The following is a 23244-nucleotide window of genomic DNA, read 5'->3' on the forward strand; positions in this document are numbered from 1 at the left end:
TATCCGTTCATCCTTTATTCATTTTTACGTTCAGTTCAACAGTCACCAATTGAAGCCTAAAATAAAACTACCATGACTCCATGAGTAAACTAAATAACTCAACCCGCATATAATCCCTATCCAATCAAACCATTGACCTCACCCATACTTAAAAACATAAATCATTTTCATACTTACCACTTTGACTCACCATCTTGACACACAAACAACAAGATCAAATAACAATTATACAAACCAAAAATCAAATCCCGTCCGTAGGACGGGCCGACCCTATTACTATTAAAACAGAAACATGACATATTGATATAAATGTGGTCTAAATATTTTAATATAATTATTAAAATCATTTATTAATCATTTAAGAAAATATTATATAAATAAAAAACAAATACAATAAAAAACACAAATATAAAAATCAATACTATTAAAACAGAAACATGACTTATTGATATAAGTGTGGTCCAACTATTTTAATATAATTATTAAAACTTTTTATTAATCATTTAAGAGAAATATTATACAATAAAAACACAAATATAATCAAAAACACAAATATAAAAATTAATTTTCTTAAAAAATATAGAACAAAAATATATCCGTCCTTTAAGGGCGGATCAGAATCTAGTTTTACTAATTGAAGAAAAAGTCAAGATCTCCAAAGACAGAAGACTGACGAAGTGACGATCTTCATCTCAAAGAGAAAGTCAAGATATTCATTTTATTTGCTAATTTGGGTAAATATATTTAAAATTAATTATATATGCAAGATTACCTATATAAAGATAGCGTGCATAAACCAAACCCGATATGAAAATCTATCAATTTATAATAAATCCAAACATAAGAAAATCAGGACTGAGTGAGAAAAATGAGAGTATCGGTCTCAAAGAGAAAGTTAAGATCTTCAAAGAAGACATACGATCCTCGTATCTTCTTCCGTAACAATCTTTGTTATGTGTTTTTCAGATCCATTGTCTATCTAACACTTATCACTGTTATCTTCTTTTTTCTTATATATCTTTGGTTATCTTTTACCACCTTAATCTCCGACAACGTCCCCCATATCTGTGTGTTGTCTCGGAAACTCAACCATCCATACTGTCTTACAGATGGTTCTAAGCGTGTTTTTCAAACCTCGACCAATCTTACTACTAAAAGTGATGTTTTTGGTAAAGATGAAGCAAGTGGCTCTGAAGAGAATGAAGATGGAGGTAAAGCTTTCGGCACAGATAATAAAGATGGAGACATGGGTTCTCTACAAAGTTCTACGTTCGGCACAGAGACCTCCAGAGATAGAGTTTATGGTGTGAATGTTCCTTCTGATTCTGATAGTAAAACCAAGAACAAATCAAAGGAAGACGAAGACAATTACACCAAACCTAAGAGTGAAGAAGAGGTATACGCGTTAAGAGAAGTGACAAAGTATATCCATATACAAAGATCTTGGATATCGACTAGGAGAAAAGTCGGAAATTCAAGATCCTGTGAAGGAAAAGGAGTTTATGTTTATGATTTACCGTCCAAATTCAACAGAGATTTGTTGGTAGATTGCATCGGTATGGTCCCTTGGACTAACATGTGTAAGTTTTTCAAGAATGACGGTTTTGGAGAACCAATAGAGAATCTTGGTCAAGGCTGGTTTAGGACACATCAATATGCTCTTGAACCGATATTACACTCTAGGGTTTTGAAGCATCCTTGTAGGGTTTACAAGGAAAGCCAAGCTAAGATTTTCTATGTCCCTTTTTATGGCGGTTTTGATGTTTTGAGATGGCATTTCAAGAATGTTTCTAACGATGTGAAAGACCGGTTGGCGATTGAAATTTTGGAATGGCTTGGATCGAAGGAGTCTTGGAAGAGAAACGCCGGCAAAGATCATGTCTTCGTCCTCGGAAAGATTTCTTGGGATTTTAGAAGAAATAAGTTTCAGTGGGGCTCAAGGTTCCTTGACTTACAAGAAATGCAAAACCCTACAAAGCTTCTCATTGAAAGACATCCATGGGAAGTCAACGACATCGCGATCCCACATCCCACCTATTTCCACCCTAAAACGGACTACGATATCACCAGCTGGCAGAATAAAATGATTAGCAAACCTCGCCGGAATCTAATTAGTTTCGCCGGAGGTGCAAGACCCGGTAACCCCAATAGCATCCGGTCAACGTTAATCGAACAATGCACACTGTTTTCCGACCAATGCCGGTTCCTAAACTGTTCTGATGGTAGTTGTGATCAGCCTGAGAATGTCATAAAGCTTTTTCAAGACTCTGAGTTCTGTATGCAACCACCAGGTGATAGTCCAACGAGGAAATCAGTTTTCGATTCACTAATCTCCGGTTGCATCCCAGTGATCTTTGATCCATACACTGCATATTATCAGTACTCATGGCATCTTCCGGAAGATCACAAGAGATACTCTGTGTACGTAAACCAAGAAGATGTGAAGGAAAAGAGAGTAAATGTAGTTGAGAAACTGATGGCAAAGACTCTAAGGGAAAGAGAGGATATGAGAAGTTACATTGTTCATCATCTTTTGCCTGGCTTGGTCTATAGAGACTCGAATGCTAAATTTGATAGGTTTCGTGATGCTTTTGATATTACTTTTGATAATTTAATTGAGAAAATCAACAAGTTGGTATAGATTTTTGTAATATGTGCTCTCAGCAACACCATGTGATTACCAGTCTCATGTGTTTGTTGATATTTGATAAAGGATACATTGCAACTAATATGTTGTTTTACTACAGTCGGTTGAATAATATCATATATGTTTTGCTTCTTCTTTTTTTTGTCACTGTCATATATGTTTTGCTAACAGATTTTACTAACTTGCTACAATTTTTATTATTTAAGAACTTGTCTAACCCGTTGATGTGTGTAATTGTTTTGTAATTTGTCCTTCTGGGTGTTTTTCTCCAAACAAGCTAGAAGTTCTGTTCAAAATTTTAGTTATTTAAATTTGTAATGCGTTTATTCACCAGTCAACTTTGAACTTTCTGATAATATGCTTTAGTTTCCCACCATTATTAAAAAGTCTATCTTGGTCAACATACTTTGGTGGGAAAAAATCCATCGAAACTCACATCAATTGATCATACCAAAATATATATGTTCCAGTCATTCGCTTAAAGGATTTATTATTTGTATATTGTTATCGTACATTTATAACTTCTTAAAATAAATCAAACTAGTGAATTATTTAGAGATAGTATTTGATGATATTTTTCAATTTTTATATGTAAGAAAGAAACAAATTAGGTATATTGGTTTGGTACATACTGTAAAGGCCGAACTGTAATTCATTAGTTTGTGTTACCATTAATTCAAACAAATTACTCTTTGCCGTTTTTTACCAAACAAAACGGCACAATGTTTTATAATGTAAAGCAGAAACAACGAGGGAATTTTCTTCGTGGGACACTTCTTCCCAAAACTAATCACACCTTCTGAAACATTCTGATCCACAGATCACAAGAAGAAGAAGATGAAGCTGAAAGTGTATGCGGATCGTATGTCACAGCCATCTCGTGCTGTAATCATATTCTGCAAGTAATTTCTTCATCTTTCCTTCTTAATTATGGAGATTCGCCCTTTTTTTAGTGATCATATTCATATACTTGATGACTCTTTTTTTTTTGTTTTTTTTGGATTATAATTTGATTTTAAGGGTTAATGGAATCCAATTCGATGAGGTTTTGATTAACTTGGCGAAGCGTCAGCAATTATCCCCTGATTTCATAGGTTCGTATAAATAATCAGACAAAGGTTCATTGTTCGTTTCAATTTTCACATTATCTGTAATTTGGTTTCAGTAGATGTTGTTCTGTGTGTAAAGAAATACATAGCAATCTGTTTCTTGTTATTGACTAATTTGTTTTTTATTCAAGTGACTAACTTTTGTACACAAGAACATGAATCTAAATAGTGCGTTGTTTCTCAGAGATTAACCCATTGGGGAAGGTTCCAGCTATTGTTGACGGCAGATTCAAGCTTTTCGAGAGGTTACACTAAAAAAAACTTCCTTCTCTTTTGCATTCTTGCTTCTTCCTTTTTTTTTTTAATAATGAATAAGTGGTAATTCATCTCGCAGTCACGCCATCTTGATTTATCTTGCCTCAGCATTCCCAAGTGTAGCGGATCATTGGTAAGTGCTTTTTGTTTTTGTTTTTGTTTTAACACATGTTCTTGAATACCAATGTATGTTCGTTTTAAATACTTACTATTCTCTTTCGTTAGGTACCCAAATGATCTTTCGAAGAGAGCCAAGATTCACTCTGTCTTGGACTGGCATCACACCAATTTACGCCCTGGTGCAGGTAAAAACACTTTATCTTATTCATATTCGATGTTGATGTAAAGAAGTTCAGAGTCAAACCGAATGACCAGCTTCATGTTTCTGACTTACAGTTGTTTTTTATTTAACTATTTCAGCTGGATATGTAATGAATAGTGTTCTAGCTCCATTTCTTGGCCGTTCTCTGGATTCGAAAGCAGCTGCTGAAGCTGAGAAGCTACTAACCAAGTCTCTGTCCACTCTGGAGACTTTCTGGCTTAAGGGCAATGGTAAATTCTTGCTGGGAAGCAACCAACCATCCATAGCTGATCTCAACCTTGTATGCGAGCTTATGCAGCTCCAGGTACACAAACATCCTCTTAAGATTTTTTAATTCATGAAAATACTAATCCAATGTGGCTTGTGCAGATTTTGGATGAGAAAGATCGTCTTAGGTTGTTTAGTCCTTACAAGAAAGTTGAAGAATGGATTGAGAATACGAGGAAGGCGACACTGCCTCACTTTGATGTGGTTCACAAAATCCTTTACGGAGCCAAAGACAAATTTGACAAGCAGCTGAAGATGTCTAAACCGGGTTTTCAATCTAAGATGTAAGAAGAAGAAGAAAAAAGCTTGTATTGGGGACGGTTTGTGCAAAACCTGTCTAAGGGATTACTGTAATAACTCGGTTCAACATTCACATTGTTGTAACCGAAACCAAAGTATGTAATCATACTCACTTTATCAGGGCTTTTAATTAATGAGACATCAATCAATACCCATTTATTTGGGCCCAAGCGAGGCCCATTAACATAAGGGAAACAAAACGATGTCGTGTTCAGCAGCACTAGGGTTTTACATATCTTCTTCATCGTCTCTCTCCATCTCTGAGTCTTCGTTGGGCAACTCTAACACGAGCAATCATGGAGTCGAGTCCAGCGTCGATGTGGAGCTCCATAGTGAAGAAAGATCCTCCTCCAAAGCCTCCGACCACCGACGTAGCTCCGTCGGCGATTCTCGGTATGGTCGGAACCTGCAAATCAACAAAGGGGATATCAATGGCGGTTGTCGACGCCAACGCCGTCATCGACGGACGCCAGAGCTTAACCGACTTCGCCGACAAATTCGTAACGGTCCCTGAAGTACTCTCGGAGATTCGTGACGCTGATTCTCGCCGCCGTCTCGAGTTCATCCCTTTCACGATCGAAACCATGGAGCCTTCTCCTGAATATCTCAGTAAAGGTACACAACAAGCTTCCTTCGTTATAAGATTAGTGGTTTAGTGATCCGGTTTAGTGATGTAATTGGTTTATGTCATTTCCGGTTTACATCCTTATATATATATATGTGAAGCAGTTGTTGTTTTGTGCAGTTATTAAGTTTGCTAAAGCTACTGGTGATATGCATACACTCTCTGATGTTGATCTCAAGCTTATTGCTTTGACATACACGCTCGAGGCTGAGGTTCATGGGACGAAGAATCTTAGAGACGTTCCTCCGCCTATTCAAACTGTTAGGGTGAAGAGATTACCTGAGAAGGAGTTACCTGGCTGGGGCTCTAATGTGGCTAACTTGGAGGAGTGGGAGGCGCTTGAGAACGAGACCGAGGAGATATCAAACACTACTTCCAAAATCCTTCCGCTTAAAGACCTTAACATGAACATCCTTCCTTCAGACAACAGCTCTGAGGTTGGTTCTGTTGTGTCTCATACTGAGGATGAGGAAGAAGGTGGAAGAAGGGAGAAGAGGTACCCGCCTAAGAAAACAGAGGTGAAGCTTGAGGGTAAGATGGTAGTGGAAGGAATAGATGCATCACAGGGAGGAAATGATGATGAAGATGGTGGTGAGTGGAGACCTGCGGTTAGTAGCAGTACTCACAGGAAGTTCCTTAGGAGGAAGGCCAAGTGGGAACATTACAATGCCTTGGCTGAGCAAGAAATTCAGAAAGATCAAGAAGCTGACAAAGCTGGTAACTTTGCCCAGGACACCAATGATCAGATGTCTAATGACGCTGAGGAGAACTGTGCAAAGTATAGCGGAAAGAATGATGAGGAGCTTTCGTCCATCTTAAAAGATATGAGGTTGGAGGAAGATTCATTAAAGGCTCTCCAAGAAGGGACTGAAGAAGAAACGAATTTGAGCTATGGCGAGGATGATGTTGAGGGGATCGATGTTGCTAGTGAGGCTGGGGATACCTTTGAGGCATCATCGATGGGAGATGATGGTAGCAGCGAGCAGAGTTGGTCGTTGAGAGCCTTATCTGAGTCAAGTGTAGCTTGTATAACCGGTGACTATGCAATGCAAAATGTTATTATTCAAATGGGTTTGCGTTTGCTTGCACCCGGAGGTATGCAAATTCGCCAACTAAACAGGTACACCTCTTTATGAATCAGATCTTCCTTTTATTCCTACACAGTTCTCATTAGCTGAGAGAGATGTTTAGCATGCTGTTCGTTAGCGGAGGAGAGAGATGTATTATACTTTTACTTGGATGTTCAGGTGGGTGTTGAAGTGCCATGCTTGCTACACGGTAACTCCTGAAATTGGAAGAATCTTCTGTCCCAAGTGCGGTAATGGGGGCACTTTGCGAAAGGTAGCGGTTACAATAGGCGAGAATGGCACCATCATAGCTGCACGTAAACCACGTGTTACACTTCGAGGGACCAAAGTATGTAGTCAGTTATAAGAAGAAGCTAAACAATGTTTTGCTGTTTGAGTCTGTAATTAAGCAAGAAACCCCTTTGTCTTCTTCTTCTTTTGTTGTGCAGTTTTCGATACCAATGCCTAAAAGCGGAAGAGACGCAATCACCAAGAATCTAGTTTTAAGGGAAGATCAACTTCCACAAAAGTATCTCCATCCCAAGACCAAGAAGAAAGCAAGCAAACCGGTTAGTAATTATTATAGAAACTCTAATCGATAGATGAAGAAGACATTTTTGATTTGATTATATTGTTGTGTGGGTTTTTTCTACAGGGAGATGAGTATTTTATATCAGACGATGTGTTCATGAACCATCACAGTGATAGAAAAGCACCATTGCAGCCTCCTGTGAGAAAAGCTATGGCCGTTTTCAGTCAGAAACGGAACCCTAATGACAACCATTACTCTCGTTCTATGCACTGTTGATCTCTTCTGCTATATTGTTGCCAATTTTTTTTTTTTCGTCTCTACACTTATCTTCTTTTTGATAGTTTCAAAACTAGGTTTGAAAATGTTTAATTTAACCTGCGAGTTTTGTCACACTATCACCTGCGAATTTGAGGTCAGTTTAATTTAATTCGTTTCTCCAAACTGAAAAATTGGCTTAGAGAACACTAAATCGCAACTGAGCCACGAGATCATTGTACCATTTCGTATTCTCATTGACAACATGAGACAAGCCAAGGCCCGGGCAAAACAAAAGTTTCTTCTTACCCTCTTTTGGTATTAATGATTCTGAACTCGACTCTGGCCCACTAGACTGAAGCATCCCATGCCCTCATCCTTACCAACTCGAGCTTCAGGAGTCCTTGTACCTTTTGTAGACAATTGCAAAAAAAAAAAAAAAAAAAGAATCCCTCTTGGGTACCACTAGTATATAATTCTCAAGGTTGCTACTCCTATTAGTCTGTGGTAACTTAAATTTCCAAGTAGGGATGAATCCTGTCTTCATTCTCTTGCAGGTCTGATTTCTTCACCTGCAAGAAAACATATATCAATCACCATTAGTTGTTAATCATGAGTAAAAAACAAAAAGCCGTCACTGAGTTTTGAAGCGCCAGAGTGTACACATAGAGTTAGTAACCCCTTTTGACTTATATTTGGTGTCAACTCTCTTTGTCTTCGTGTCTTAACGTTTGAGTGGCTGCTGATTCCAAGTTTCAGATGACCAGTTCGATAAAAAGCATTGTTCTCTACGTTACAAAACCCAAACCACTGCAAGCTGACTCCTGAAGCTGTCAGTGAGAAAGAAGAAGATCACTGAAGAAGAAGGATCATCCCTAGAACAAGGATTTTAATGGTGGAAAGTGATGAATGATGAACAGAGTGATAAAAGGATCGGGGAGGATTGTTGTAATGTTTGATTGATTTCTCAAAACGGGCTAGAGCCAGTACATATAGTGACGACAATGTTTTATTAAACCAAAAAGCTAAACCAGAAATGATGACCAGTTTATCCTGTGACAAAGTCATTCAAAGCGCCCATCTTTTGTTTTACGACACAAGCTTTCCTCATAGAACACGAAACCAAAATGAATAAGCGAATATCGTAGATCAATCCAAGTTGCAATTCATACACTATCATTCTTGACAAACAATTGTTGGAAAGAGATGAAAACATACACGAAGTTTGACCTCATGAAAGGATGATCCAGAAAAGAAAACAAGGGAATATTGTTGTTGTTTAGGAGGCTTGGTGATGACTTTGCTCGTAGCCTTTTAGGGTAACAATCTTTCTACTCTTGATATGTGATTTTAGTAACTCGTCTCTTTCCACATCTTTGCTGTCAAGAATCGTTATGTCTTCTGGAGCCTTGCTAAATACACTATGGAGAGGCTTAATAAATGAATGATTAATTCAAAAACCCTTATATCACAAAGCAAAACATTTAAGATACTCAAAACACAATTAATCATTCAAAGATATTTAGATGAAATGATGTAATACAAGTATAAACTAAGGTTATATATTGTAACTCAAGTCTCTATCAGGATTGATCATGTTCAGTCTGAAGCTGACTTTTAAGCTTGCAATTTAGCAATGAACACAAACAAATTACTGGCCAATCATTCCAGCTTAACAATTCTTACTTCCATCAACCTATATTTCTCAGAACTACTCATAGACAACGATCAAAAGGAATCAAATTTCATCTATAGGCAACTCCAACTCTATGGTCATCCTTACCAGCATTTATCAGCATTACCTCTAAAGAAACAAAGATTATCCGGAAATCCCAAATATCTTTATTGTTGCTATTTTCAAATATTGTAGTTAAATGTTGCATGTTTCTCTTTGGGTATGCCAGCATCTTCTACTTATGCAAATCCATTTTCAAAGTAATACCATAGCAACTATGGACATTAGAATTATTTAAATTTGCATCTATGTAATTTTATTCCATCTAGGTATAAACGAACCTTGTCCATAAGTATCTTAGACACAATGCCATAAAATCCTTCTCCCAGCCGTGCAGCGCCAACAATAAATTACCATCACCCATACACTCAACAAAGAACATGATATAATTGATCTTGAATGTAGCTGTCAGTAACTTTCCTCTTTTTCGCTTTTATTTTGGATAATAAATGCTTTAGGTTTAGAGGTTGGCTTCCAGAACATATATACAATGTGCCACTAGTATCAGAAACTTCAATTTCAACTTGAAGATATGAAACTAGGTATGTCATGCTAGTATGTGTAGTAAGATTCTCGGAATGGCAGGCTAGTATAACTAGTACTAGATTTTGACCCGCGCTTCCGAAGCGCGGGTATTATTTTCACTTTTATGAAAAATATTATTTGTTTGTAATTATTGAATGTATTTATCTTATTAAAAATTTCTTTATAATAAATTCGACATATTAGAGTGCCTCTGGTAAACTATGTGTTTCTCTGACTTTATTTTATTCCATTTTCAATCAATATATTTATTTGGCTTATTGTTAAAATAAATGATTTTAGAATATAAATGTACAATACTTTTACATTGATATTTTGTTTAAACAATGTGACATATTTCTATATTAATTAAATATTTACATTGTAATTTGTATATAATTCAACATATTTGTCTAGTTTGTTGTTAAAAGAAATGATTTTGAATTCAAATGTACAGTACTTTTATATTGTTTTTTCTTCAGTTCATATATTTTTTAAAATAAATTTCTTTCAATATAAGCTATATCAAAAATTAGTCAACTAAGAATCTATAAATAATTATTTACTTAGCAATATAACATATTTATATATTAATTCAGTTTAATATATAAATTATTTATTACTGCCATATTTAAAATGAAAGTTTATTGATATATTTTTAAGTTGCTACAAACAAACCCGGACCGAAAATGATCCAACTCGAACCTTCTACGTATTTATAATATTCGAATGATATTTATTTAATTTAAAAATCTAGGGGAAAAATATTGTGTATCACGAAAACATATATGATAAATTAGTGATTTCCTAAAATGTAGGAAGTTTAAATGGATTTGCTGATTTTATTTGGATAGAGATATTTTTTTTTATAAAAATACAATTCAAGTTTCCAAACAATTTTTTTAACTACAATCCAAGTTTCCAAACAAACTTATTCTTTATAAATGCTATTCAAGTAACCAAACACTAATTTTGAATTCAAATGTACAGTACTTTTATATTGTTTTTTCTGCAGTTAATATAATTTTTTTAAATAAATTTCTTTTAATATAAGCTATATCAAAAATTAGTCAACTAAAGAATCTATAAACAATTATTTACATAGCAATATAACATATTTATATATTAATTCACTTTAATATATAAATTATTTATTACTGCCATATTCAAAATGAAAGTTTGTTGATATATTTTTAGGTTGCTACAAACCAACCCGGACCGAAAATGATCCAACTCGAACCTCCTATAATATTCGAATGATATTTATTTAATTTAAAAATCTAGTGGAAAAATATTGTGTATCACGAAAACATATATGATCAATTAGTGATTTCCTAAAATGTAGGAAATTTAAACGGATTTGCTGATTTTATTTGGATAGAGATATTTTTTTAATAAAAACTAGATCTTGACCCGCGCTTTGGAAGCTCGGAATATTTTACGATGAAAATTTTCACTAATAACTTAACATATATTTTGTTAACTTTTAAAGAGTGTGTATTTAAAATATTTTTGTATTTAAATCAGTGTTTTTAAATTCAACCCGATTGTGATTATACCGGTTAATCCGGAGATCTAACAATTCAATTTAGTTTTTTAAAATATTCATATTAAAAAGTCACTAAAACCCGAAACTAATCGATTGAACTGATGGATGACCGATATGTAATCTAATTTGATTGAAATTGTAACAGTTTCATAATTTGTAATCTTATAATCCAAATTTTAAAATTCATTATTTTGTAATTTCTAAAATTATGACGTTTCTACAAAATTTTAAATAGAAAATGATGGATATAAAATAACTAAGATTAATTATTGTATTGTTTGAAAACATTGATAGTAGTATATAAAATATATTGTTTGGAAACATTGATAGTAGTATAAAGAAATAAGTATATTGTTTGGAAACATGGATAATAGTATAAAGAAAGGAACATTAGTGATTTAATGTGGGTTTAACTATAAAGTATAAATGTGTATTTAATTTAAAAACTTACAAAATAAATGTTAGGTCCAACAGAATGTTTCTGTTTTAATAAGATAGATACAATTCAAGTTTCCAAACAATTTCTTTAACTATAATTCAAGTTTCCAAACAAACTTATTCTTTATAAATGCTATCCAAGTAACCAAACACACCAAATTTTTTTAATACTCTTATCAAAGTTTCCAAACACACCGAAATTGTACTTCAACTTTAATAAGATAGATATCAGACCTTTTGGGACATTGGATAAAACATATGTATCCTTTTTAGCTGTTAGATGAGACTTGTATCGGGATAAATATATTTGATACTTCAAAATTTATCTTCTGTTCACAATTCAACATCGAAAAGATAAATATCTACACATGTAAAAAGTGGAAAATGAATTCTAATAAATTATTTTCATCCAAATTTTAAATATTTGAACTAAAAATTGTATTGAACATATCTGAATTCTTTTCATAAGAACAACAACTAAAGGAGCACACTAAAAACTAGACTAAAATAACGTTTTGAAATATTATTACACATTTGAAATTATATAAACTAATATTCTTCTTCATCTTATCCAATTTAAAACTTTGGTGATAACTGTTTCCAATTTATATAAATACGTTAACATGTTTTTTACTTATCATATCTTTAATACACTTATATTTTACTTAAATATAAATAATAAAATATTAATAATTATATAATATTAAATATACTTAAAACTTTGAAGCTATTTAAAAAATATTCTTGTGACACCCGTCACCTCATATCCGGAGAATAACACGCCACCAACAATATCTCACAACATAAAAGCCCATATACACAACTCCACTCACCCAAAGCCCAAATAAAAATCCGAATAAAAAGTCCAATAGCACCAATCCGTCCAAATATCATATACTCGTCTGTCTCACCTGAAATGGGGAAGAAAGAGGGATGAGCAACAGGGGAGTCACTCAGTGAGGTATGAGATGCTAAACCCGAAGTTCATTGACTTGGACATAGCACTCCGAATAAATATAATTTAATCCTAACATGTAACAAACACGATACCTAAAATACCCAAAGAACATACAATGGTCCTAGCGAGATACACACCGCTGCCCACTAACAGGCCAACACACCCCGAGATAGTGCTCGGCACACCGCCCGTAGACGATTTATCGACGCACACTAGGTTACGGCCCAACCGGTCGACTGTAGCTGTCCGTAACCCCGCAAACAATCCGGCATACAGAAGTCCGTCTCTGTATCCGTATCAAACAATTCTAACTAAGAATTTACAGTAAGTGAAGCAATCAATATTGAATCATCTAGCATCCTAGTTCAGGTTTAATCAAGAAACCTAAAATTAATCAAAAAACCTAAAACTAAACAAGCAATGACAGACTCGATTTCACACAGACGGAACATATTAGAAATAAAGTATACTTATTCGAGGTCCTAAGTCGTGTACGAGAAATTACGAGAATAGCCCTCACCTTTGCCACGGGTTCTGAAGAAAACTTGAGAAAACGCCGAATGGACCTTAACACCTCTAAGATAGCAATTCTCGAACTTTCTGAAAATAAACAAATATGAAGATTTGAACAGACTTGAACCCTCGAGAAGACGGATGAATAACTCAAGATCTGACCGTTAACGTTTTGATCCCTCCGGTCATAATGTATTCCTATATGTCCTTTGTCCGTAGCCACCGAGTTTACTCTGATCGGGCACCATTTGATTAACCAAAATAGCTTCATCTCCACACTGGTTGCAAACGCAGACTGTACCAACACCTCCCACGAAACCAAGAATAACTCTCAGAAAATAACTCGAAATGACAATCCGCTTGTTGGAGAAGACAGATAAAAGAATTATCTACTTAATGACAAATTTACAGATTTAAATCTTTCGTTTAGATTGATCGTTTCTCCCTTACACCGAGACTGATCGGAACTGGCTCTGCAACATAACAGTTGAATTAACGCCAAGAATAAAACGTCCATAACTCTCTAACCGTACCTCGGTTTGAGAATCTAAAAGATGATATAGAAATCTGACAGTAAGAGCTTTCCAATGATATCTCGCTCGTTTCCTGGTTCCTTCTGGATCGACGGGAAAACACCGATGAAGTTGACTGTTGGCGGATCCCATCTACAACGAACAGCCCCAAAGAAATAACCATAACTATTAGATGAAAACTCCAAATGATGATCCGCTTTCTGATAAATATAGATCTATGAGTGTAGAACATAACCTCAAAATTTGAAATCGAAATTCTCTGTTTTGATTGACCGTTCTTCTGTTCTCCCAAAACGTATCTGCTGAACTTTAATGTGTCTTTTTAGATGGTGATTAGATATCAACAGTGAAGGACGAGAAATATGACTGAGCTCTATTTTTTTAAGTTGAAAATGACGGCAGCTAAGAAGAGAAGAGAATAGGATGATGCATACACTTATATACCTATGTATATAATCATATAATTAATTAATTGAACTAACCCATAATCGGTTTAAATAATTATTTGGTCCAAGAAATAAATAAATAAACCAACTATTGGTTTTGGGTCGTTACAATTCTTCCCCACTTAATTGGAATTCGTCCCTGAATTCAAATCCTGAGTCGGCTGTCCATTACCATACTGAAAAGAGTTCTGAATCGTCCAATAAACTTTGACCAACATAGTCATCATTCCCTGAACCATTTTCACTTGTCGGTCCATGATCTCCACTGCCTGACAAGATGCATACAATCTTTTGAGATCATATGGTGGCTACTGAAAAATGAGCACTGTCTCTCTTACGACTATCTTCAAAATAATAGATGAAACACGACTTGAAAGTCTGATAACTCTCCCGATAAATCCAGTTTGTAAGCAACTGCTCTAGTCTGCTGCAAAATGTAATAGGGTCCCATATATTTCGCTTTAATCTTGTTAAATTTTGAGTCTCAGATCCTCCTTGAATTGTCCTTATTTTAAAGTTTACTCGACCGCCGATAAGAAACTTCAAATCCTTACAACGCTTAGCTGCATAACTTCTGTGACGGTCATGGCTTTCTTAAGCCGACCTTGAGCATGTCCATTTGCTATACCGTCTCTAGAACCATTGAAGGTTCTAACTCTTGTCTCTTCCTCACTTATGTCCAACTAAGTGGTGTATGACAAGACCTACCATAAAATGCCTCATATGGTGTCATCTCATACTCGAATGATAGGTGTTGTTGTAGGAAAACTCTGCTAGATGTAGATACTTCCCCCCCAGTTTCCTTCCCAATATAAACGCAAGCTCTGAGCATATCATCCAATGTCTGAATAGTCCTCCCTAACTTCCATATGTCTGTGGTTGGTAGGCTGTACTCATGTGGACCTTTGTCCCAAATGCTTTAAGAAAGGCTCTCCAAGAAGCATATGTGAACTTAGTATACCAATCTGATACAATGCTAACAGGAACTCCATGCAACCTCACAATCTCTTTGATGTACATCTCCGCCAACTGATTAGCTCCATTTGTTTTCGTAATTGCTAGAAAATGAGCACACTTGGTGAATGTATCCTCAATAACCTAAATAGGATTCTTTCCACATGAAGCTTTTTTTTTGTAACACAATTACAAATCCATAGTCACCAAATACCATTTCCACTATGGTAATGGCAGATCATGCAATAACCCGCTAAGCACCAGATTCTCAACCTTAACCATCTGACATGTTTGACACTGCGATACATTGTAGCAACATTGTTCTTCATACCAGGCCAATAAAAACATAACTTCTTATTTATGTAACTCTTAGATGTAGGCCGCGCTGAAATCGTAGTGGTATATTCCAAATCTTGGTAACTCCTGCTTCTGAAACCACATAATCCAAAATCTAATTTTTTTTGTTTTCCTTCTCTAGCCAAAAGAAAACTTACCAAGCTAGCAACTAATTGATGCTCTCCAGCTTAACCAACACAATCTGTAAATGCTCCGCATGCTCTTCTCTGCTCAAAGCATAAATCACGATATCGTCGATGAAGGCAATGGCACACTTATCCAAGTGCTGACAAAAGACATCGTTCATAAGTTTCTTGAATGCTACCTGTTCATTTGTCGACCCAAATGGTATCACCCCGGATATAGCAATTTAGAATTCATTCGGATATTTACCCCGAGTCTGATCGGGTTCAGGACCCTGATTTTTGGGTCGGTTTTGGGTTGGTTCTTCGGGTCCGGATATTGTGATCAGGCCTATACTCATTTAAAATGAAACACGATAAAGAAAGATAAAAAGCTTAAGTCTTTTATAAAAAACAAATATATGAAAATATGACATTTTTTAAATATTTGTCAATTTAAAAAAATATAAAGGAAAATAAACCCGCGCTTAAAAACGCGGGTCAAAATCTAGTGATTCATTAATGTTTCTACACTTGGAAATCTAGAGTTCAAACCTCAGAAAATGCAAATTTTATGGATTATGGAGAAAAAATTACAAGAGATCTTCAGAATAGTGCATGATATACCATCCAACATGGATTTCATAGAGCAGTTCAGAATGTCCCAGTTAAACATGTATTCTCATAAGGAAATATAATTATCGGCTAGAGAATCGTTTATATAATATTTTTCATCGCTATAATAATATAATTAACCGACGTTAAAAAAATGAACCTATTATATCCTCTATCTAACTTTAATTGAATAAATGGAAGTTGATTTTCGAAAACATAAAAAATATATTGGTAAGATCTTTATTATTTATTGTTATTTTGTTTTATAACGAGAGAGGTGTATAACCACCAAATCTTTATGAGATTAATATGTTATATAATAATTTTTATAGAGGTTTGATTGTTAATATATATTCGAATAAGACTTGGGTTCACCCATGTGGTGAACTCTTAAATTCACCTCAAGTGTTAGCAGCAATCAAAGTACCATATATGATTAGTAAAAAAGAAACAAAATTAAAAAAAAAGTGAAAAAGACGTTTACTATTTCTTTAAACGTCATTGATGGCTTCTTCTTCATCACCAACACATAATATTGAAAGCTTTTTCATCACCCACACAGAAGATTGAAAGCTTTGTTTGTCAAATTGGTGAGTACAATCCTCTGCCCATATACCCTAAATCTAAACTAAAAACACTAAACCTGGAACCTTTGGGTAAATCCTAATTCTTGGGTAAAGAGTTTAGTGTTTACCCAAGGATTTAGAGTTTACTCAAGGGTTTATGATTTACCCAAGGGTTTAGGGTTTAGTGTTTAGGGTTTATCTAAGGATTTAGGGTTTAGTGTTTTGGGTTTATGATTTAGAATATAAGATTTATATTTAGAGTATAGGGGCAGAAGATTGTAGATAGACACCAATTTGACAAACAGAGGTTCCAATATCTTATGTGGGTGATGAAGAAGAAACTATGGATACTGTTAAAAAAAATTAGTCGACATTTTTTTCACTTTTTTTTTCAATTTTGTTTCTTTTTTCTACCAATCTTACATGGGATTTTGATTGATACTAAAATTTGAGGTGAATTTGAGAGTTCACCAGAGGGGTGAACACAAGTTTGTTTCAATATATTTGATAAAAAGTATTACTCAAATCTCCTATTTTTATGTCTAGCTCATGAAGAAAAGATATAAATTGTAAAAAAGATTGTCTGTCAAAAATATTAGAGGAGTTTAGAAAAAAATATTATAAGATTAAATTTAAAACATATTAAATTTAGTATATCTACGTAATAAAAATCCAAGTGATTTAGAAGGAGAAATACTTGGGTTCACCCCTAGAGTGAATCTTTAGGTTCACCCAACCAATAGAATTTCGTTATTTCATATTCAATATCTTTTAAAAAAGGAAACAAATATTGTCAAGTTTTATTATGTTTTTAAAATAAAAAATAAATAGAAAATAATAGTAGTCGCAAAAAAAAGATTTTATATTTAAAATACAGTCAGCAAAACACTAAACCCTAGATCATAAACCTTAAATCCATGGTAAACCCTTCGATAAATCTTAAATCTTTGTATTTTTTTTAAAAATATTTTTAACAAAATCAGCAAAACACTAAACCCTAAATACTAAACCCTAAACGCTTGGGTAAATCATAAACCCTTGGATAAATCATAAATACTAAATCCTAAACCCGTGGGTAAACCCTAAACCCTAAATCTTAAACCCTAAACCCCTGGGTAAACCCTAAACCCTTGGGTTTATGATTTATCCAAGGGTTTAGGGTTTATCCAGGGATTTAGGGTTCAAGATTCAGGGTTTAGTGTTTGGCTGATGGTATTAAAAATATATTTTTCTAAAACGTATTTTTGTTTGCAATTAATATTAATTTTATTAGTTTTATTTTTTAGTTTAAAAATATTAATATAATTTGACAATATTTTATTTCCTTTTTTAAGAGATACTGATTATGAAATAACGAAATCCTATTGGTTGGGTGAACCTAAATGTTCACTCTAGGGGTGAACCCAATAATTTCTCATTTAGAAGTCAGTGCTAAGATCTCAAATTGAAAATTTCATAAAACTAACAAATAATATATTTATAAAAGATTTGATCTAATTAAATATTATCAATTGATTTAGGTTGAAAGCGCACAATATTTTAATAAACTAAAATATCTATTACAAATTTGATTCGAGATGGATCAATGAGATGGTTTAACATCAAAAGTTGACTAATATTTTATATACAGAGGATTCATTAATCAATAGTAAGATTTAAGTTAGAAATCTAAAAAAAAAAATTACAAAAAACTTTTTTAAAAAGACGATTTACAAAAAAATAACTTTGAAGTAATAAAGATTGGAAAGTTGAAACCAAATCTTGCGACATGCTAAATAAATACTTAAAACAGAAACATGACATATTGATATAAATATGGTCTAAATATTTTAATATAATTATTCAAATCATTTAAGAAAAATATTATATAAATAAAAAACAAATATAATCAAAAACACAAATATAAAAATCAATACTATTAAAACAGAAACATGACTTATTATATAAGTGTGGTCCAACTATTTTAATATAATTATTAAAACCTTTTATTAATCATTTAAGAGAAATATTATACAATAAAAACACAAATATAATCAAAAACACAAATATAAAAATTAATTTTCTTAAAAAATATAGAACAAAAATATATCCGTCCTTTTAAGGGCGGATCAGAATCTAGTTTTACTAATTAAAGAAAAAGTCAAGACCTCCAAAGACAGAAGACTGACGAAGTGACGATCTTCATCTCAAAGAGAAAGTCAAGATATTCATTTTATTTGCTAATTTGGGTAAATATATTTAAAATTAATTATATATGCAAGATTTACCTATATAAAGATAGCGTGCATAAACCAAAACCCGATATGAAAATCTATCAATTTATAATAAATCCAAACATAAGAAAATCAGGACTGAGTGAGAAAAATGGGAGTATCGGTCTCAAAGAGAAAGTTAAGATCTTCAAAGAAGACAGACGATCCTCGTATCTTCTTCCTTAACAATCTTTGTTATGTGTTTTTCAGATCCATTGTCTATCTAACACTTATCACTGTTATCTTCTTTTTTCTTATATGTCTTTGGTTATCTTTTACCACCTTAATCTCCGACAACGTTCTCCCTATCTGTGTGTTGTCTTGGAAACTCAACCATCCATACTGTCTTACAGATGGTTCTAAACGTGTTTTTCAAACCTCGACCAATCTTACTACTAGAAGTGAAGTTTTTGGTAAAGATGAAGCAAGTGGCTCTAAAGAGAATGAAGATGGAGATAAAGCTTTCGGTGATCAGACCAAGAGTAGAGATAAAAAGTTAATTGATGATAATAAAGATGGAGACGTGGGTTCTCTACAAAGTTCTACGTTCGGCACAGAGACCTCCAGAGATAGAGTTTATGGTGTGAATGTTATTTCTGATTCTGATAGTAAAGCCAAGAACAAATCAAAGGAAGACCAAGACAATTACACCAAACCTAAGAGTGAAGAAGAGGTATACGCGTTAAGAGAAGTGACAAAGTATATCCATATACAAAGATCTTGGATATCGACTAGGAGAAAAGTCGAAAATCCAAGATCCTGTGAAGGAAAAGGAGTTTATGTTTATGATTTACCGTCCAAATTCAACAGAGATTTGTTGGTAGATTGCATCGATATGGTCCCTTGGACTAACATGTGTAAGTTTTTCAAGAATGACGGTTTTGGAGAACCGATAGAGAATCTTGGTCAAGGCTGGTTTAGGACACATCAATATGCTCTTGAACCGATATTACACTCTAGGGTTTTGAAGCATCCTTGTAGGGTTTACAAGGAAAGCCAAGCTAAGATTTTCTATGTCCCTTTCTATGGCGGTTTTGATGTTTTGAGATGGCATTTCAAGAATGTTTCTAATGATGTGAAAGACCGGTTGGCTATTGAAATTTTGGAATGGCTTGGATCGAAGGAATCATGGAAGAGAAACGCCGGCAAAGATCATGTCTTCGTCCTCGGAAAGATTTCTTGGGATTTTAGAAGAAATAAGTTTCAGTGGGGCTCAAGGTTCCTTGACTTACAAGAAATGCAAAACCCTACAAAGCTTCTCATTGAAAGACATCCATGGGAAGTCAACGACATCGCGATCCCACATCCCACCTATTTCCACCCTAAAACGGACTACGATATCACCAGCTGGCAGAATAAAATGATTAGCAAACCTAGACGGAATCTAATTAGTTTCGCCGGAGGTGCAAGACCCGGTAACCCCAATAGTATCCGCTCAACGTTAATCGAACAATGCACACTGTTTTCCGACCAGTGCCGGTTCCTAAACTGTTCTGATGGAAGTTGTGATCAGCCTGAGAATGTCATAAAGCTTTTTCAAGACTCTGAGTTCTGTATGCAACCACCAGGTGATAGTCCAACGAGGAAATCAGTTTTCGATTCACTAATCTCCGGTTGCATCCCAGTGATCTTTGATCCATACACTGCATATTATCAGTACTCATGGCATCTTCCGGAAGATCACAAGAGATACTCTGTGTACGTAAACCAAGAAGATGTGAAGGAAAAGAGAGTAAATGTAGTTGAGAAACTGATGGCAAAGACTATAAGGGAAAGAGAGGTTATGAGAAGTTACATTGTTCATCATCTTTTGCCTGGCTTGGTCTATGGAGACTCGAATGCTAAATTTGATAGGTTTCGAGATGCTTTTGATATTACTTTTGATAATTTAATTGAGAAAATCAACAAGTTGGTATAGATTTTTGTAATATGTGCTCTCAGCAACATCATGTGATTACCAGTCTCATATGTTTGTTGATATTTGATAAAGGACACATTGCAATTAATATGTTGTTTTACTACATTCGGTTGAATAATATCATATATGTTTTGCTAACCGATTTTACTAACTTGATACAATTTTTATTATTTAAGAACTTGTCTAACCCGTTGATGTGTGTAATTGTTTTGTAATTTGTTCTTCTGGGTGTTTTTCTCCAAACAAGCTAGAAGTTCTGTTCAAAATTTTAGTTATTTAAATTTGTAATGCGTTTATTCACCAGTCAACTTTGAACTTTCTGATAATATGCTTTAGTTTCCCACCATTATTAAAAAGTCTATCTTGGTCAACTTACTTTTAGGGGTGGGAAAAAATCCATCGAAACTCACATCAATTGATCATACCAAAATATATATGTTCCAGTCATTCGCTTAAAGGATTTATTGATCCAAGTGGTTCAGTTTGGTTTGCTTTAAATCAGGACCAACCAAAAAACTGAAATGTTTTAAAATTAGAATATATCGACAAATATTAAAATTAAAGATAGTTTTAACTTTTAACCATCTAATCTAAATAAAAATATATATAGTTCTAACATTTTAGTTCTATATGAATAAAAGAAACACAAATAATAATAGAATAAAAAAATATGAATCTCATACATTATCATCCAAACCAAAAAATACCTATATTAATTTGATTTGAAGATAATAAATATAAAATTATTTGACAATATGTGATTTTTGGTTTTACGTTTAAATAGGAAAATATTAATAAATTAGTGTCAGATGATTTATTTTTCATTTTACAAATTATATTTCATAACTGAATTAGAATAAAACTAAAAAATCAAAAACTGAACAAACACAAATAAAATAAAACAAAGCAACCAAAACAAACCAAACTAAACACGAACAAACTGAGGGGCGAGAAACTTGCTCTCAAGTAACTCCTAGTGGGCTCTATTTGTGTTTCATTGAGCAGTGCATTTGTTTGACTTTTCGATTGGGCAAAGTGGTTTTCACACGTTTCTTCAACTAAAAGTTCAGTACTTTCCTCTTACTTTACTATATTCTACTTCAGTAACACGATATCTTTAGTATTTTTATCGAACTGTTCTTGAGCATTAAAGGTGGTGGTTGAGCATTCACTTTGAATTTGAGATCTGGTGAGATTGTATTAGAAATTCAAGATGTCGGTTGCTATGGATAGAGCTTTAATGGCCTTGTCACTTGAAGACGAAGAAGAAGACGAGCATCCTTTCACCATGCCGGAGTTTCCTGGTTTTAGCTCGGTGGAAGAGAACGCTTTAAGCATCATGGGAGACTTCTCAACCCGGAATGCCAAAAGATGTCTGGTTTAATCTTCACCATACCTAGGAAATGGCAAAAGGAAGGCAGAGTAAGGGGGGTTGCGCTTTCACAAGAAAGGTTCCAGTTCATCTTCCAAAATGAGCATGACTTTCTCGATGTTCTTGAGAAAGGAGTTCAGACTTACAACGAATGGGCTATGGTGCTGGAGCGCTGGGTTGAGAACCCACCGGAGGACTATCTACAGTATATACCGCTGTGGGTAAGGATTAGAAAGATTCCGGTTAACTATTACACACAGTCGGCTCTGATGACGCTTGGAGAAATGATTGGAGAGGTCAAAGTGCTGGCTTTTGATCCGACTAAGCCAGTCACTCAAGATTTCATCAGAGTCCAGGTTCGTTTCAATGTTGCGAAGCCTCTAAAAATGGTAAGGGTGCTGGATATGAAGCAAGGCAGAACCCACACGATCCATTTTGATTATGAGAAACTACAAAAGCGGTGCTTCTTCTGCAAGAGATTGAATCATGAACAGAGCGTTTGTCCTATCTTGGTTCGGAAGAGACAAACAGAGGCTCAAACTAGAAGGGATAACATAATGGCTGACTTAGCCAGAGAGTACAGAATGCTAGCGCATAATGACCCTCTGTTTGGAGTGCTGGAAGAAGATCAAGTGGGAACGGACCCTCTGACGGGTAGACCAAAGATTGCTAAGGAGGTGCTAGAAGAAATGCGGTGGTTTCTCGTGTCGGACACTAGTGAAGATATAACGATCAAGATTGATAAAGTGAAGATGACAGTCAAAAAAGCAGAGAGCAATCTAATTTCGCAGAAGACTATCCTAAGATTAGAGTCTGTTGCAATAATCACTCATGTGCTTGATAAAGGGAAATGTCCAGTTTTCTACTATGGAAACAAGGAGGTGGATCGAGCTAGCTGGGATCTTCGATGAAAGCCAACATATACTTTCCCTTGGGGGAAATAAGGAGATCGGAAGCTGAGACAAAATATGATTCTGAAGGTGGTATCTTTGATGCTTTGCCTTCTTGTCCAACGGTGTTTCGGGCAGATTCTTTG

At 34.5% G+C, this 23244-nt stretch overlaps 6 protein-coding genes across 13 annotated transcripts; 5 read left to right on the plus strand and 1 right to left on the minus strand.

Annotated features, from left to right (window-relative positions):
• Positions 1–868: 868 nt before the first annotated feature.
• On the plus strand, positions 869–2641 carry LOC130497658 (probable xyloglucan galactosyltransferase GT20). The gene is made up of 2 exons (XM_056990638.1): positions 869–1211; positions 1293–2641. The coding sequence occupies exons 1-2, from the start codon at positions 869–871 to the stop codon at positions 2639–2641; spliced, it is 1692 nt and encodes a 563-aa protein (XP_056846618.1).
• A 753-nt stretch (positions 2642–3394) lies between these two features.
• Positions 3395–5055, plus strand: LOC130497992 (glutathione S-transferase T1-like). Its single transcript, XM_056991308.1, has 7 exons — positions 3395–3549; positions 3668–3741; positions 3941–4001; positions 4091–4144; positions 4237–4316; positions 4432–4637; positions 4703–5055. The coding sequence occupies exons 1-7, from the start codon at positions 3485–3487 to the stop codon at positions 4886–4888; spliced, it is 726 nt and encodes a 241-aa protein (XP_056847288.1). The 5' UTR covers positions 3395–3484; the 3' UTR covers positions 4889–5055.
• Positions 5056–5113: 58 nt separating this feature from the next.
• LOC108817901 (RNA-binding NOB1-like protein) lies at positions 5114–7551 on the plus strand. The gene is made up of 5 exons (XM_018590731.2): positions 5114–5515; positions 5646–6645; positions 6773–6941; positions 7042–7161; positions 7248–7551. The coding sequence occupies exons 1-5, from the start codon at positions 5197–5199 to the stop codon at positions 7398–7400; spliced, it is 1761 nt and encodes a 586-aa protein (XP_018446233.2). The 5' UTR covers positions 5114–5196; the 3' UTR covers positions 7401–7551.
• A 4756-nt stretch (positions 7552–12307) lies between these two features.
• On the minus strand, positions 12308–14015 carry LOC130494572 (uncharacterized). Of its 8 annotated transcripts, none has more exons than XR_008937032.1 (5): positions 13863–14015; positions 13667–13759; positions 13257–13567; positions 13102–13181; positions 12308–12534 (listed from the first exon to the last, which is right to left on the minus strand). XR_008937032.1 is itself a non-coding variant. In XM_056991309.1 (5 exons), the coding sequence occupies exons 2-5, from the start codon at positions 13757–13759 to the stop codon at positions 12514–12516; spliced, it is 366 nt and encodes a 121-aa protein (XP_056847289.1). In that variant the 5' UTR covers positions 13863–14004; the 3' UTR covers positions 12308–12513. The 8 variants fall into 8 exon arrangements, 3 of the variants coding, with proteins under 3 accessions (XP_056847289.1, XP_056847291.1, XP_056847290.1); XR_008937034.1 differs by having other exon boundaries at positions 13257–13389; positions 13504–13567; positions 13667–14004; XR_008937033.1 differs by having other exon boundaries at positions 13257–13389; positions 13504–13567; positions 13628–14003.
• A 5015-nt stretch (positions 14016–19030) lies between these two features.
• Positions 19031–20836, plus strand: LOC108816875 (probable xyloglucan galactosyltransferase GT20). The gene is made up of 2 exons (XM_018589436.1): positions 19031–19400; positions 19494–20836. The coding sequence occupies exons 1-2, from the start codon at positions 19031–19033 to the stop codon at positions 20834–20836; spliced, it is 1713 nt and encodes a 570-aa protein (XP_018444938.1).
• Positions 20837–22207: 1371 nt separating this feature from the next.
• Positions 22208–23119, plus strand: LOC108815664 (uncharacterized). Its single transcript, XM_018588196.1, has one exon. It carries the CDS (start codon positions 22208–22210, stop codon positions 23117–23119), a length of 912 nt encoding a protein of 303 aa, XP_018443698.1.
• Positions 23120–23244: the final 125 nt, after the last annotated feature.

Source organism: Raphanus sativus, chromosome 7, assembly GCF_000801105.2.
Source record: "Raphanus sativus cultivar WK10039 chromosome 7, ASM80110v3, whole genome shotgun sequence".
Classification (NCBI taxonomy): domain Eukaryota; kingdom Viridiplantae; phylum Streptophyta; class Magnoliopsida; order Brassicales; family Brassicaceae; genus Raphanus; species Raphanus sativus.

Bases quoted from the DNA above. Each gene is read 5' to 3' on its own strand.
- LOC108815664 (XM_018588196.1), top strand. From the start codon at position 22,208: ATGTCTGGTTTAATCTTCACCATACCTAGGAAATGGCAAAAGGAAGGC.
- LOC108817901 (XM_018590731.2), top strand. From the start codon at position 5,197: ATGGAGTCGAGTCCAGCGTCGATGTGGAGCTCCATAGTGAAGAAAGAT. The intron at 5,516-5,645 runs GTACACAACAAG...TGTTTTGTGCAG, and splicing joins TCCTGAATATCTCAGTAAAG to TTATTAAGTTTGCTAAAGCT. The intron at 7,162-7,247 runs GTTAGTAATTAT...TTTTTTCTACAG, and splicing joins AGAAGAAAGCAAGCAAACCG to GGAGATGAGTATTTTATATC.
- LOC108816875 (XM_018589436.1), top strand. From the start codon at position 19,031: ATGGGAGTATCGGTCTCAAAGAGAAAGTTAAGATCTTCAAAGAAGACA. The intron at 19,401-19,493 runs GTAGAGATAAAA...CCAGAGATAGAG, and splicing joins TTTCGGTGATCAGACCAAGA to TTTATGGTGTGAATGTTATT.
- LOC130494572 (XM_056991310.1), bottom strand. From the start codon at position 13,759: ATGGGATCCGCCAACAGTCAACTTCATCGGTGTTTTCCCGTCGATCCA. The intron at 13,390-13,627 runs GTACGGTTAGAG...GTGTTGGTACAG, and splicing joins TTTTAGATTCTCAAACCGAG to TCTGCGTTTGCAACCAGTGT. The intron at 12,535-13,101 runs GTGAGGGCTATT...TCCCCATTTCAG, and splicing joins CTTCAGAACCCGTGGCAAAG to GTGAGACAGACGAGTATATG.
- LOC130497658 (XM_056990638.1), top strand. From the start codon at position 869: ATGAGAGTATCGGTCTCAAAGAGAAAGTTAAGATCTTCAAAGAAGACA. The intron at 1,212-1,292 runs GTAAAGCTTTCG...AGACCTCCAGAG, and splicing joins TGAAGAGAATGAAGATGGAG to ATAGAGTTTATGGTGTGAAT.
- LOC130497992 (XM_056991308.1), top strand. From the start codon at position 3,485: ATGAAGCTGAAAGTGTATGCGGATCGTATGTCACAGCCATCTCGTGCT. The intron at 3,550-3,667 runs GTAATTTCTTCA...TTTGATTTTAAG, and splicing joins GCTGTAATCATATTCTGCAA to GGTTAATGGAATCCAATTCG. The intron at 4,317-4,431 runs GTAAAAACACTT...TAACTATTTCAG, and splicing joins CAATTTACGCCCTGGTGCAG to CTGGATATGTAATGAATAGT.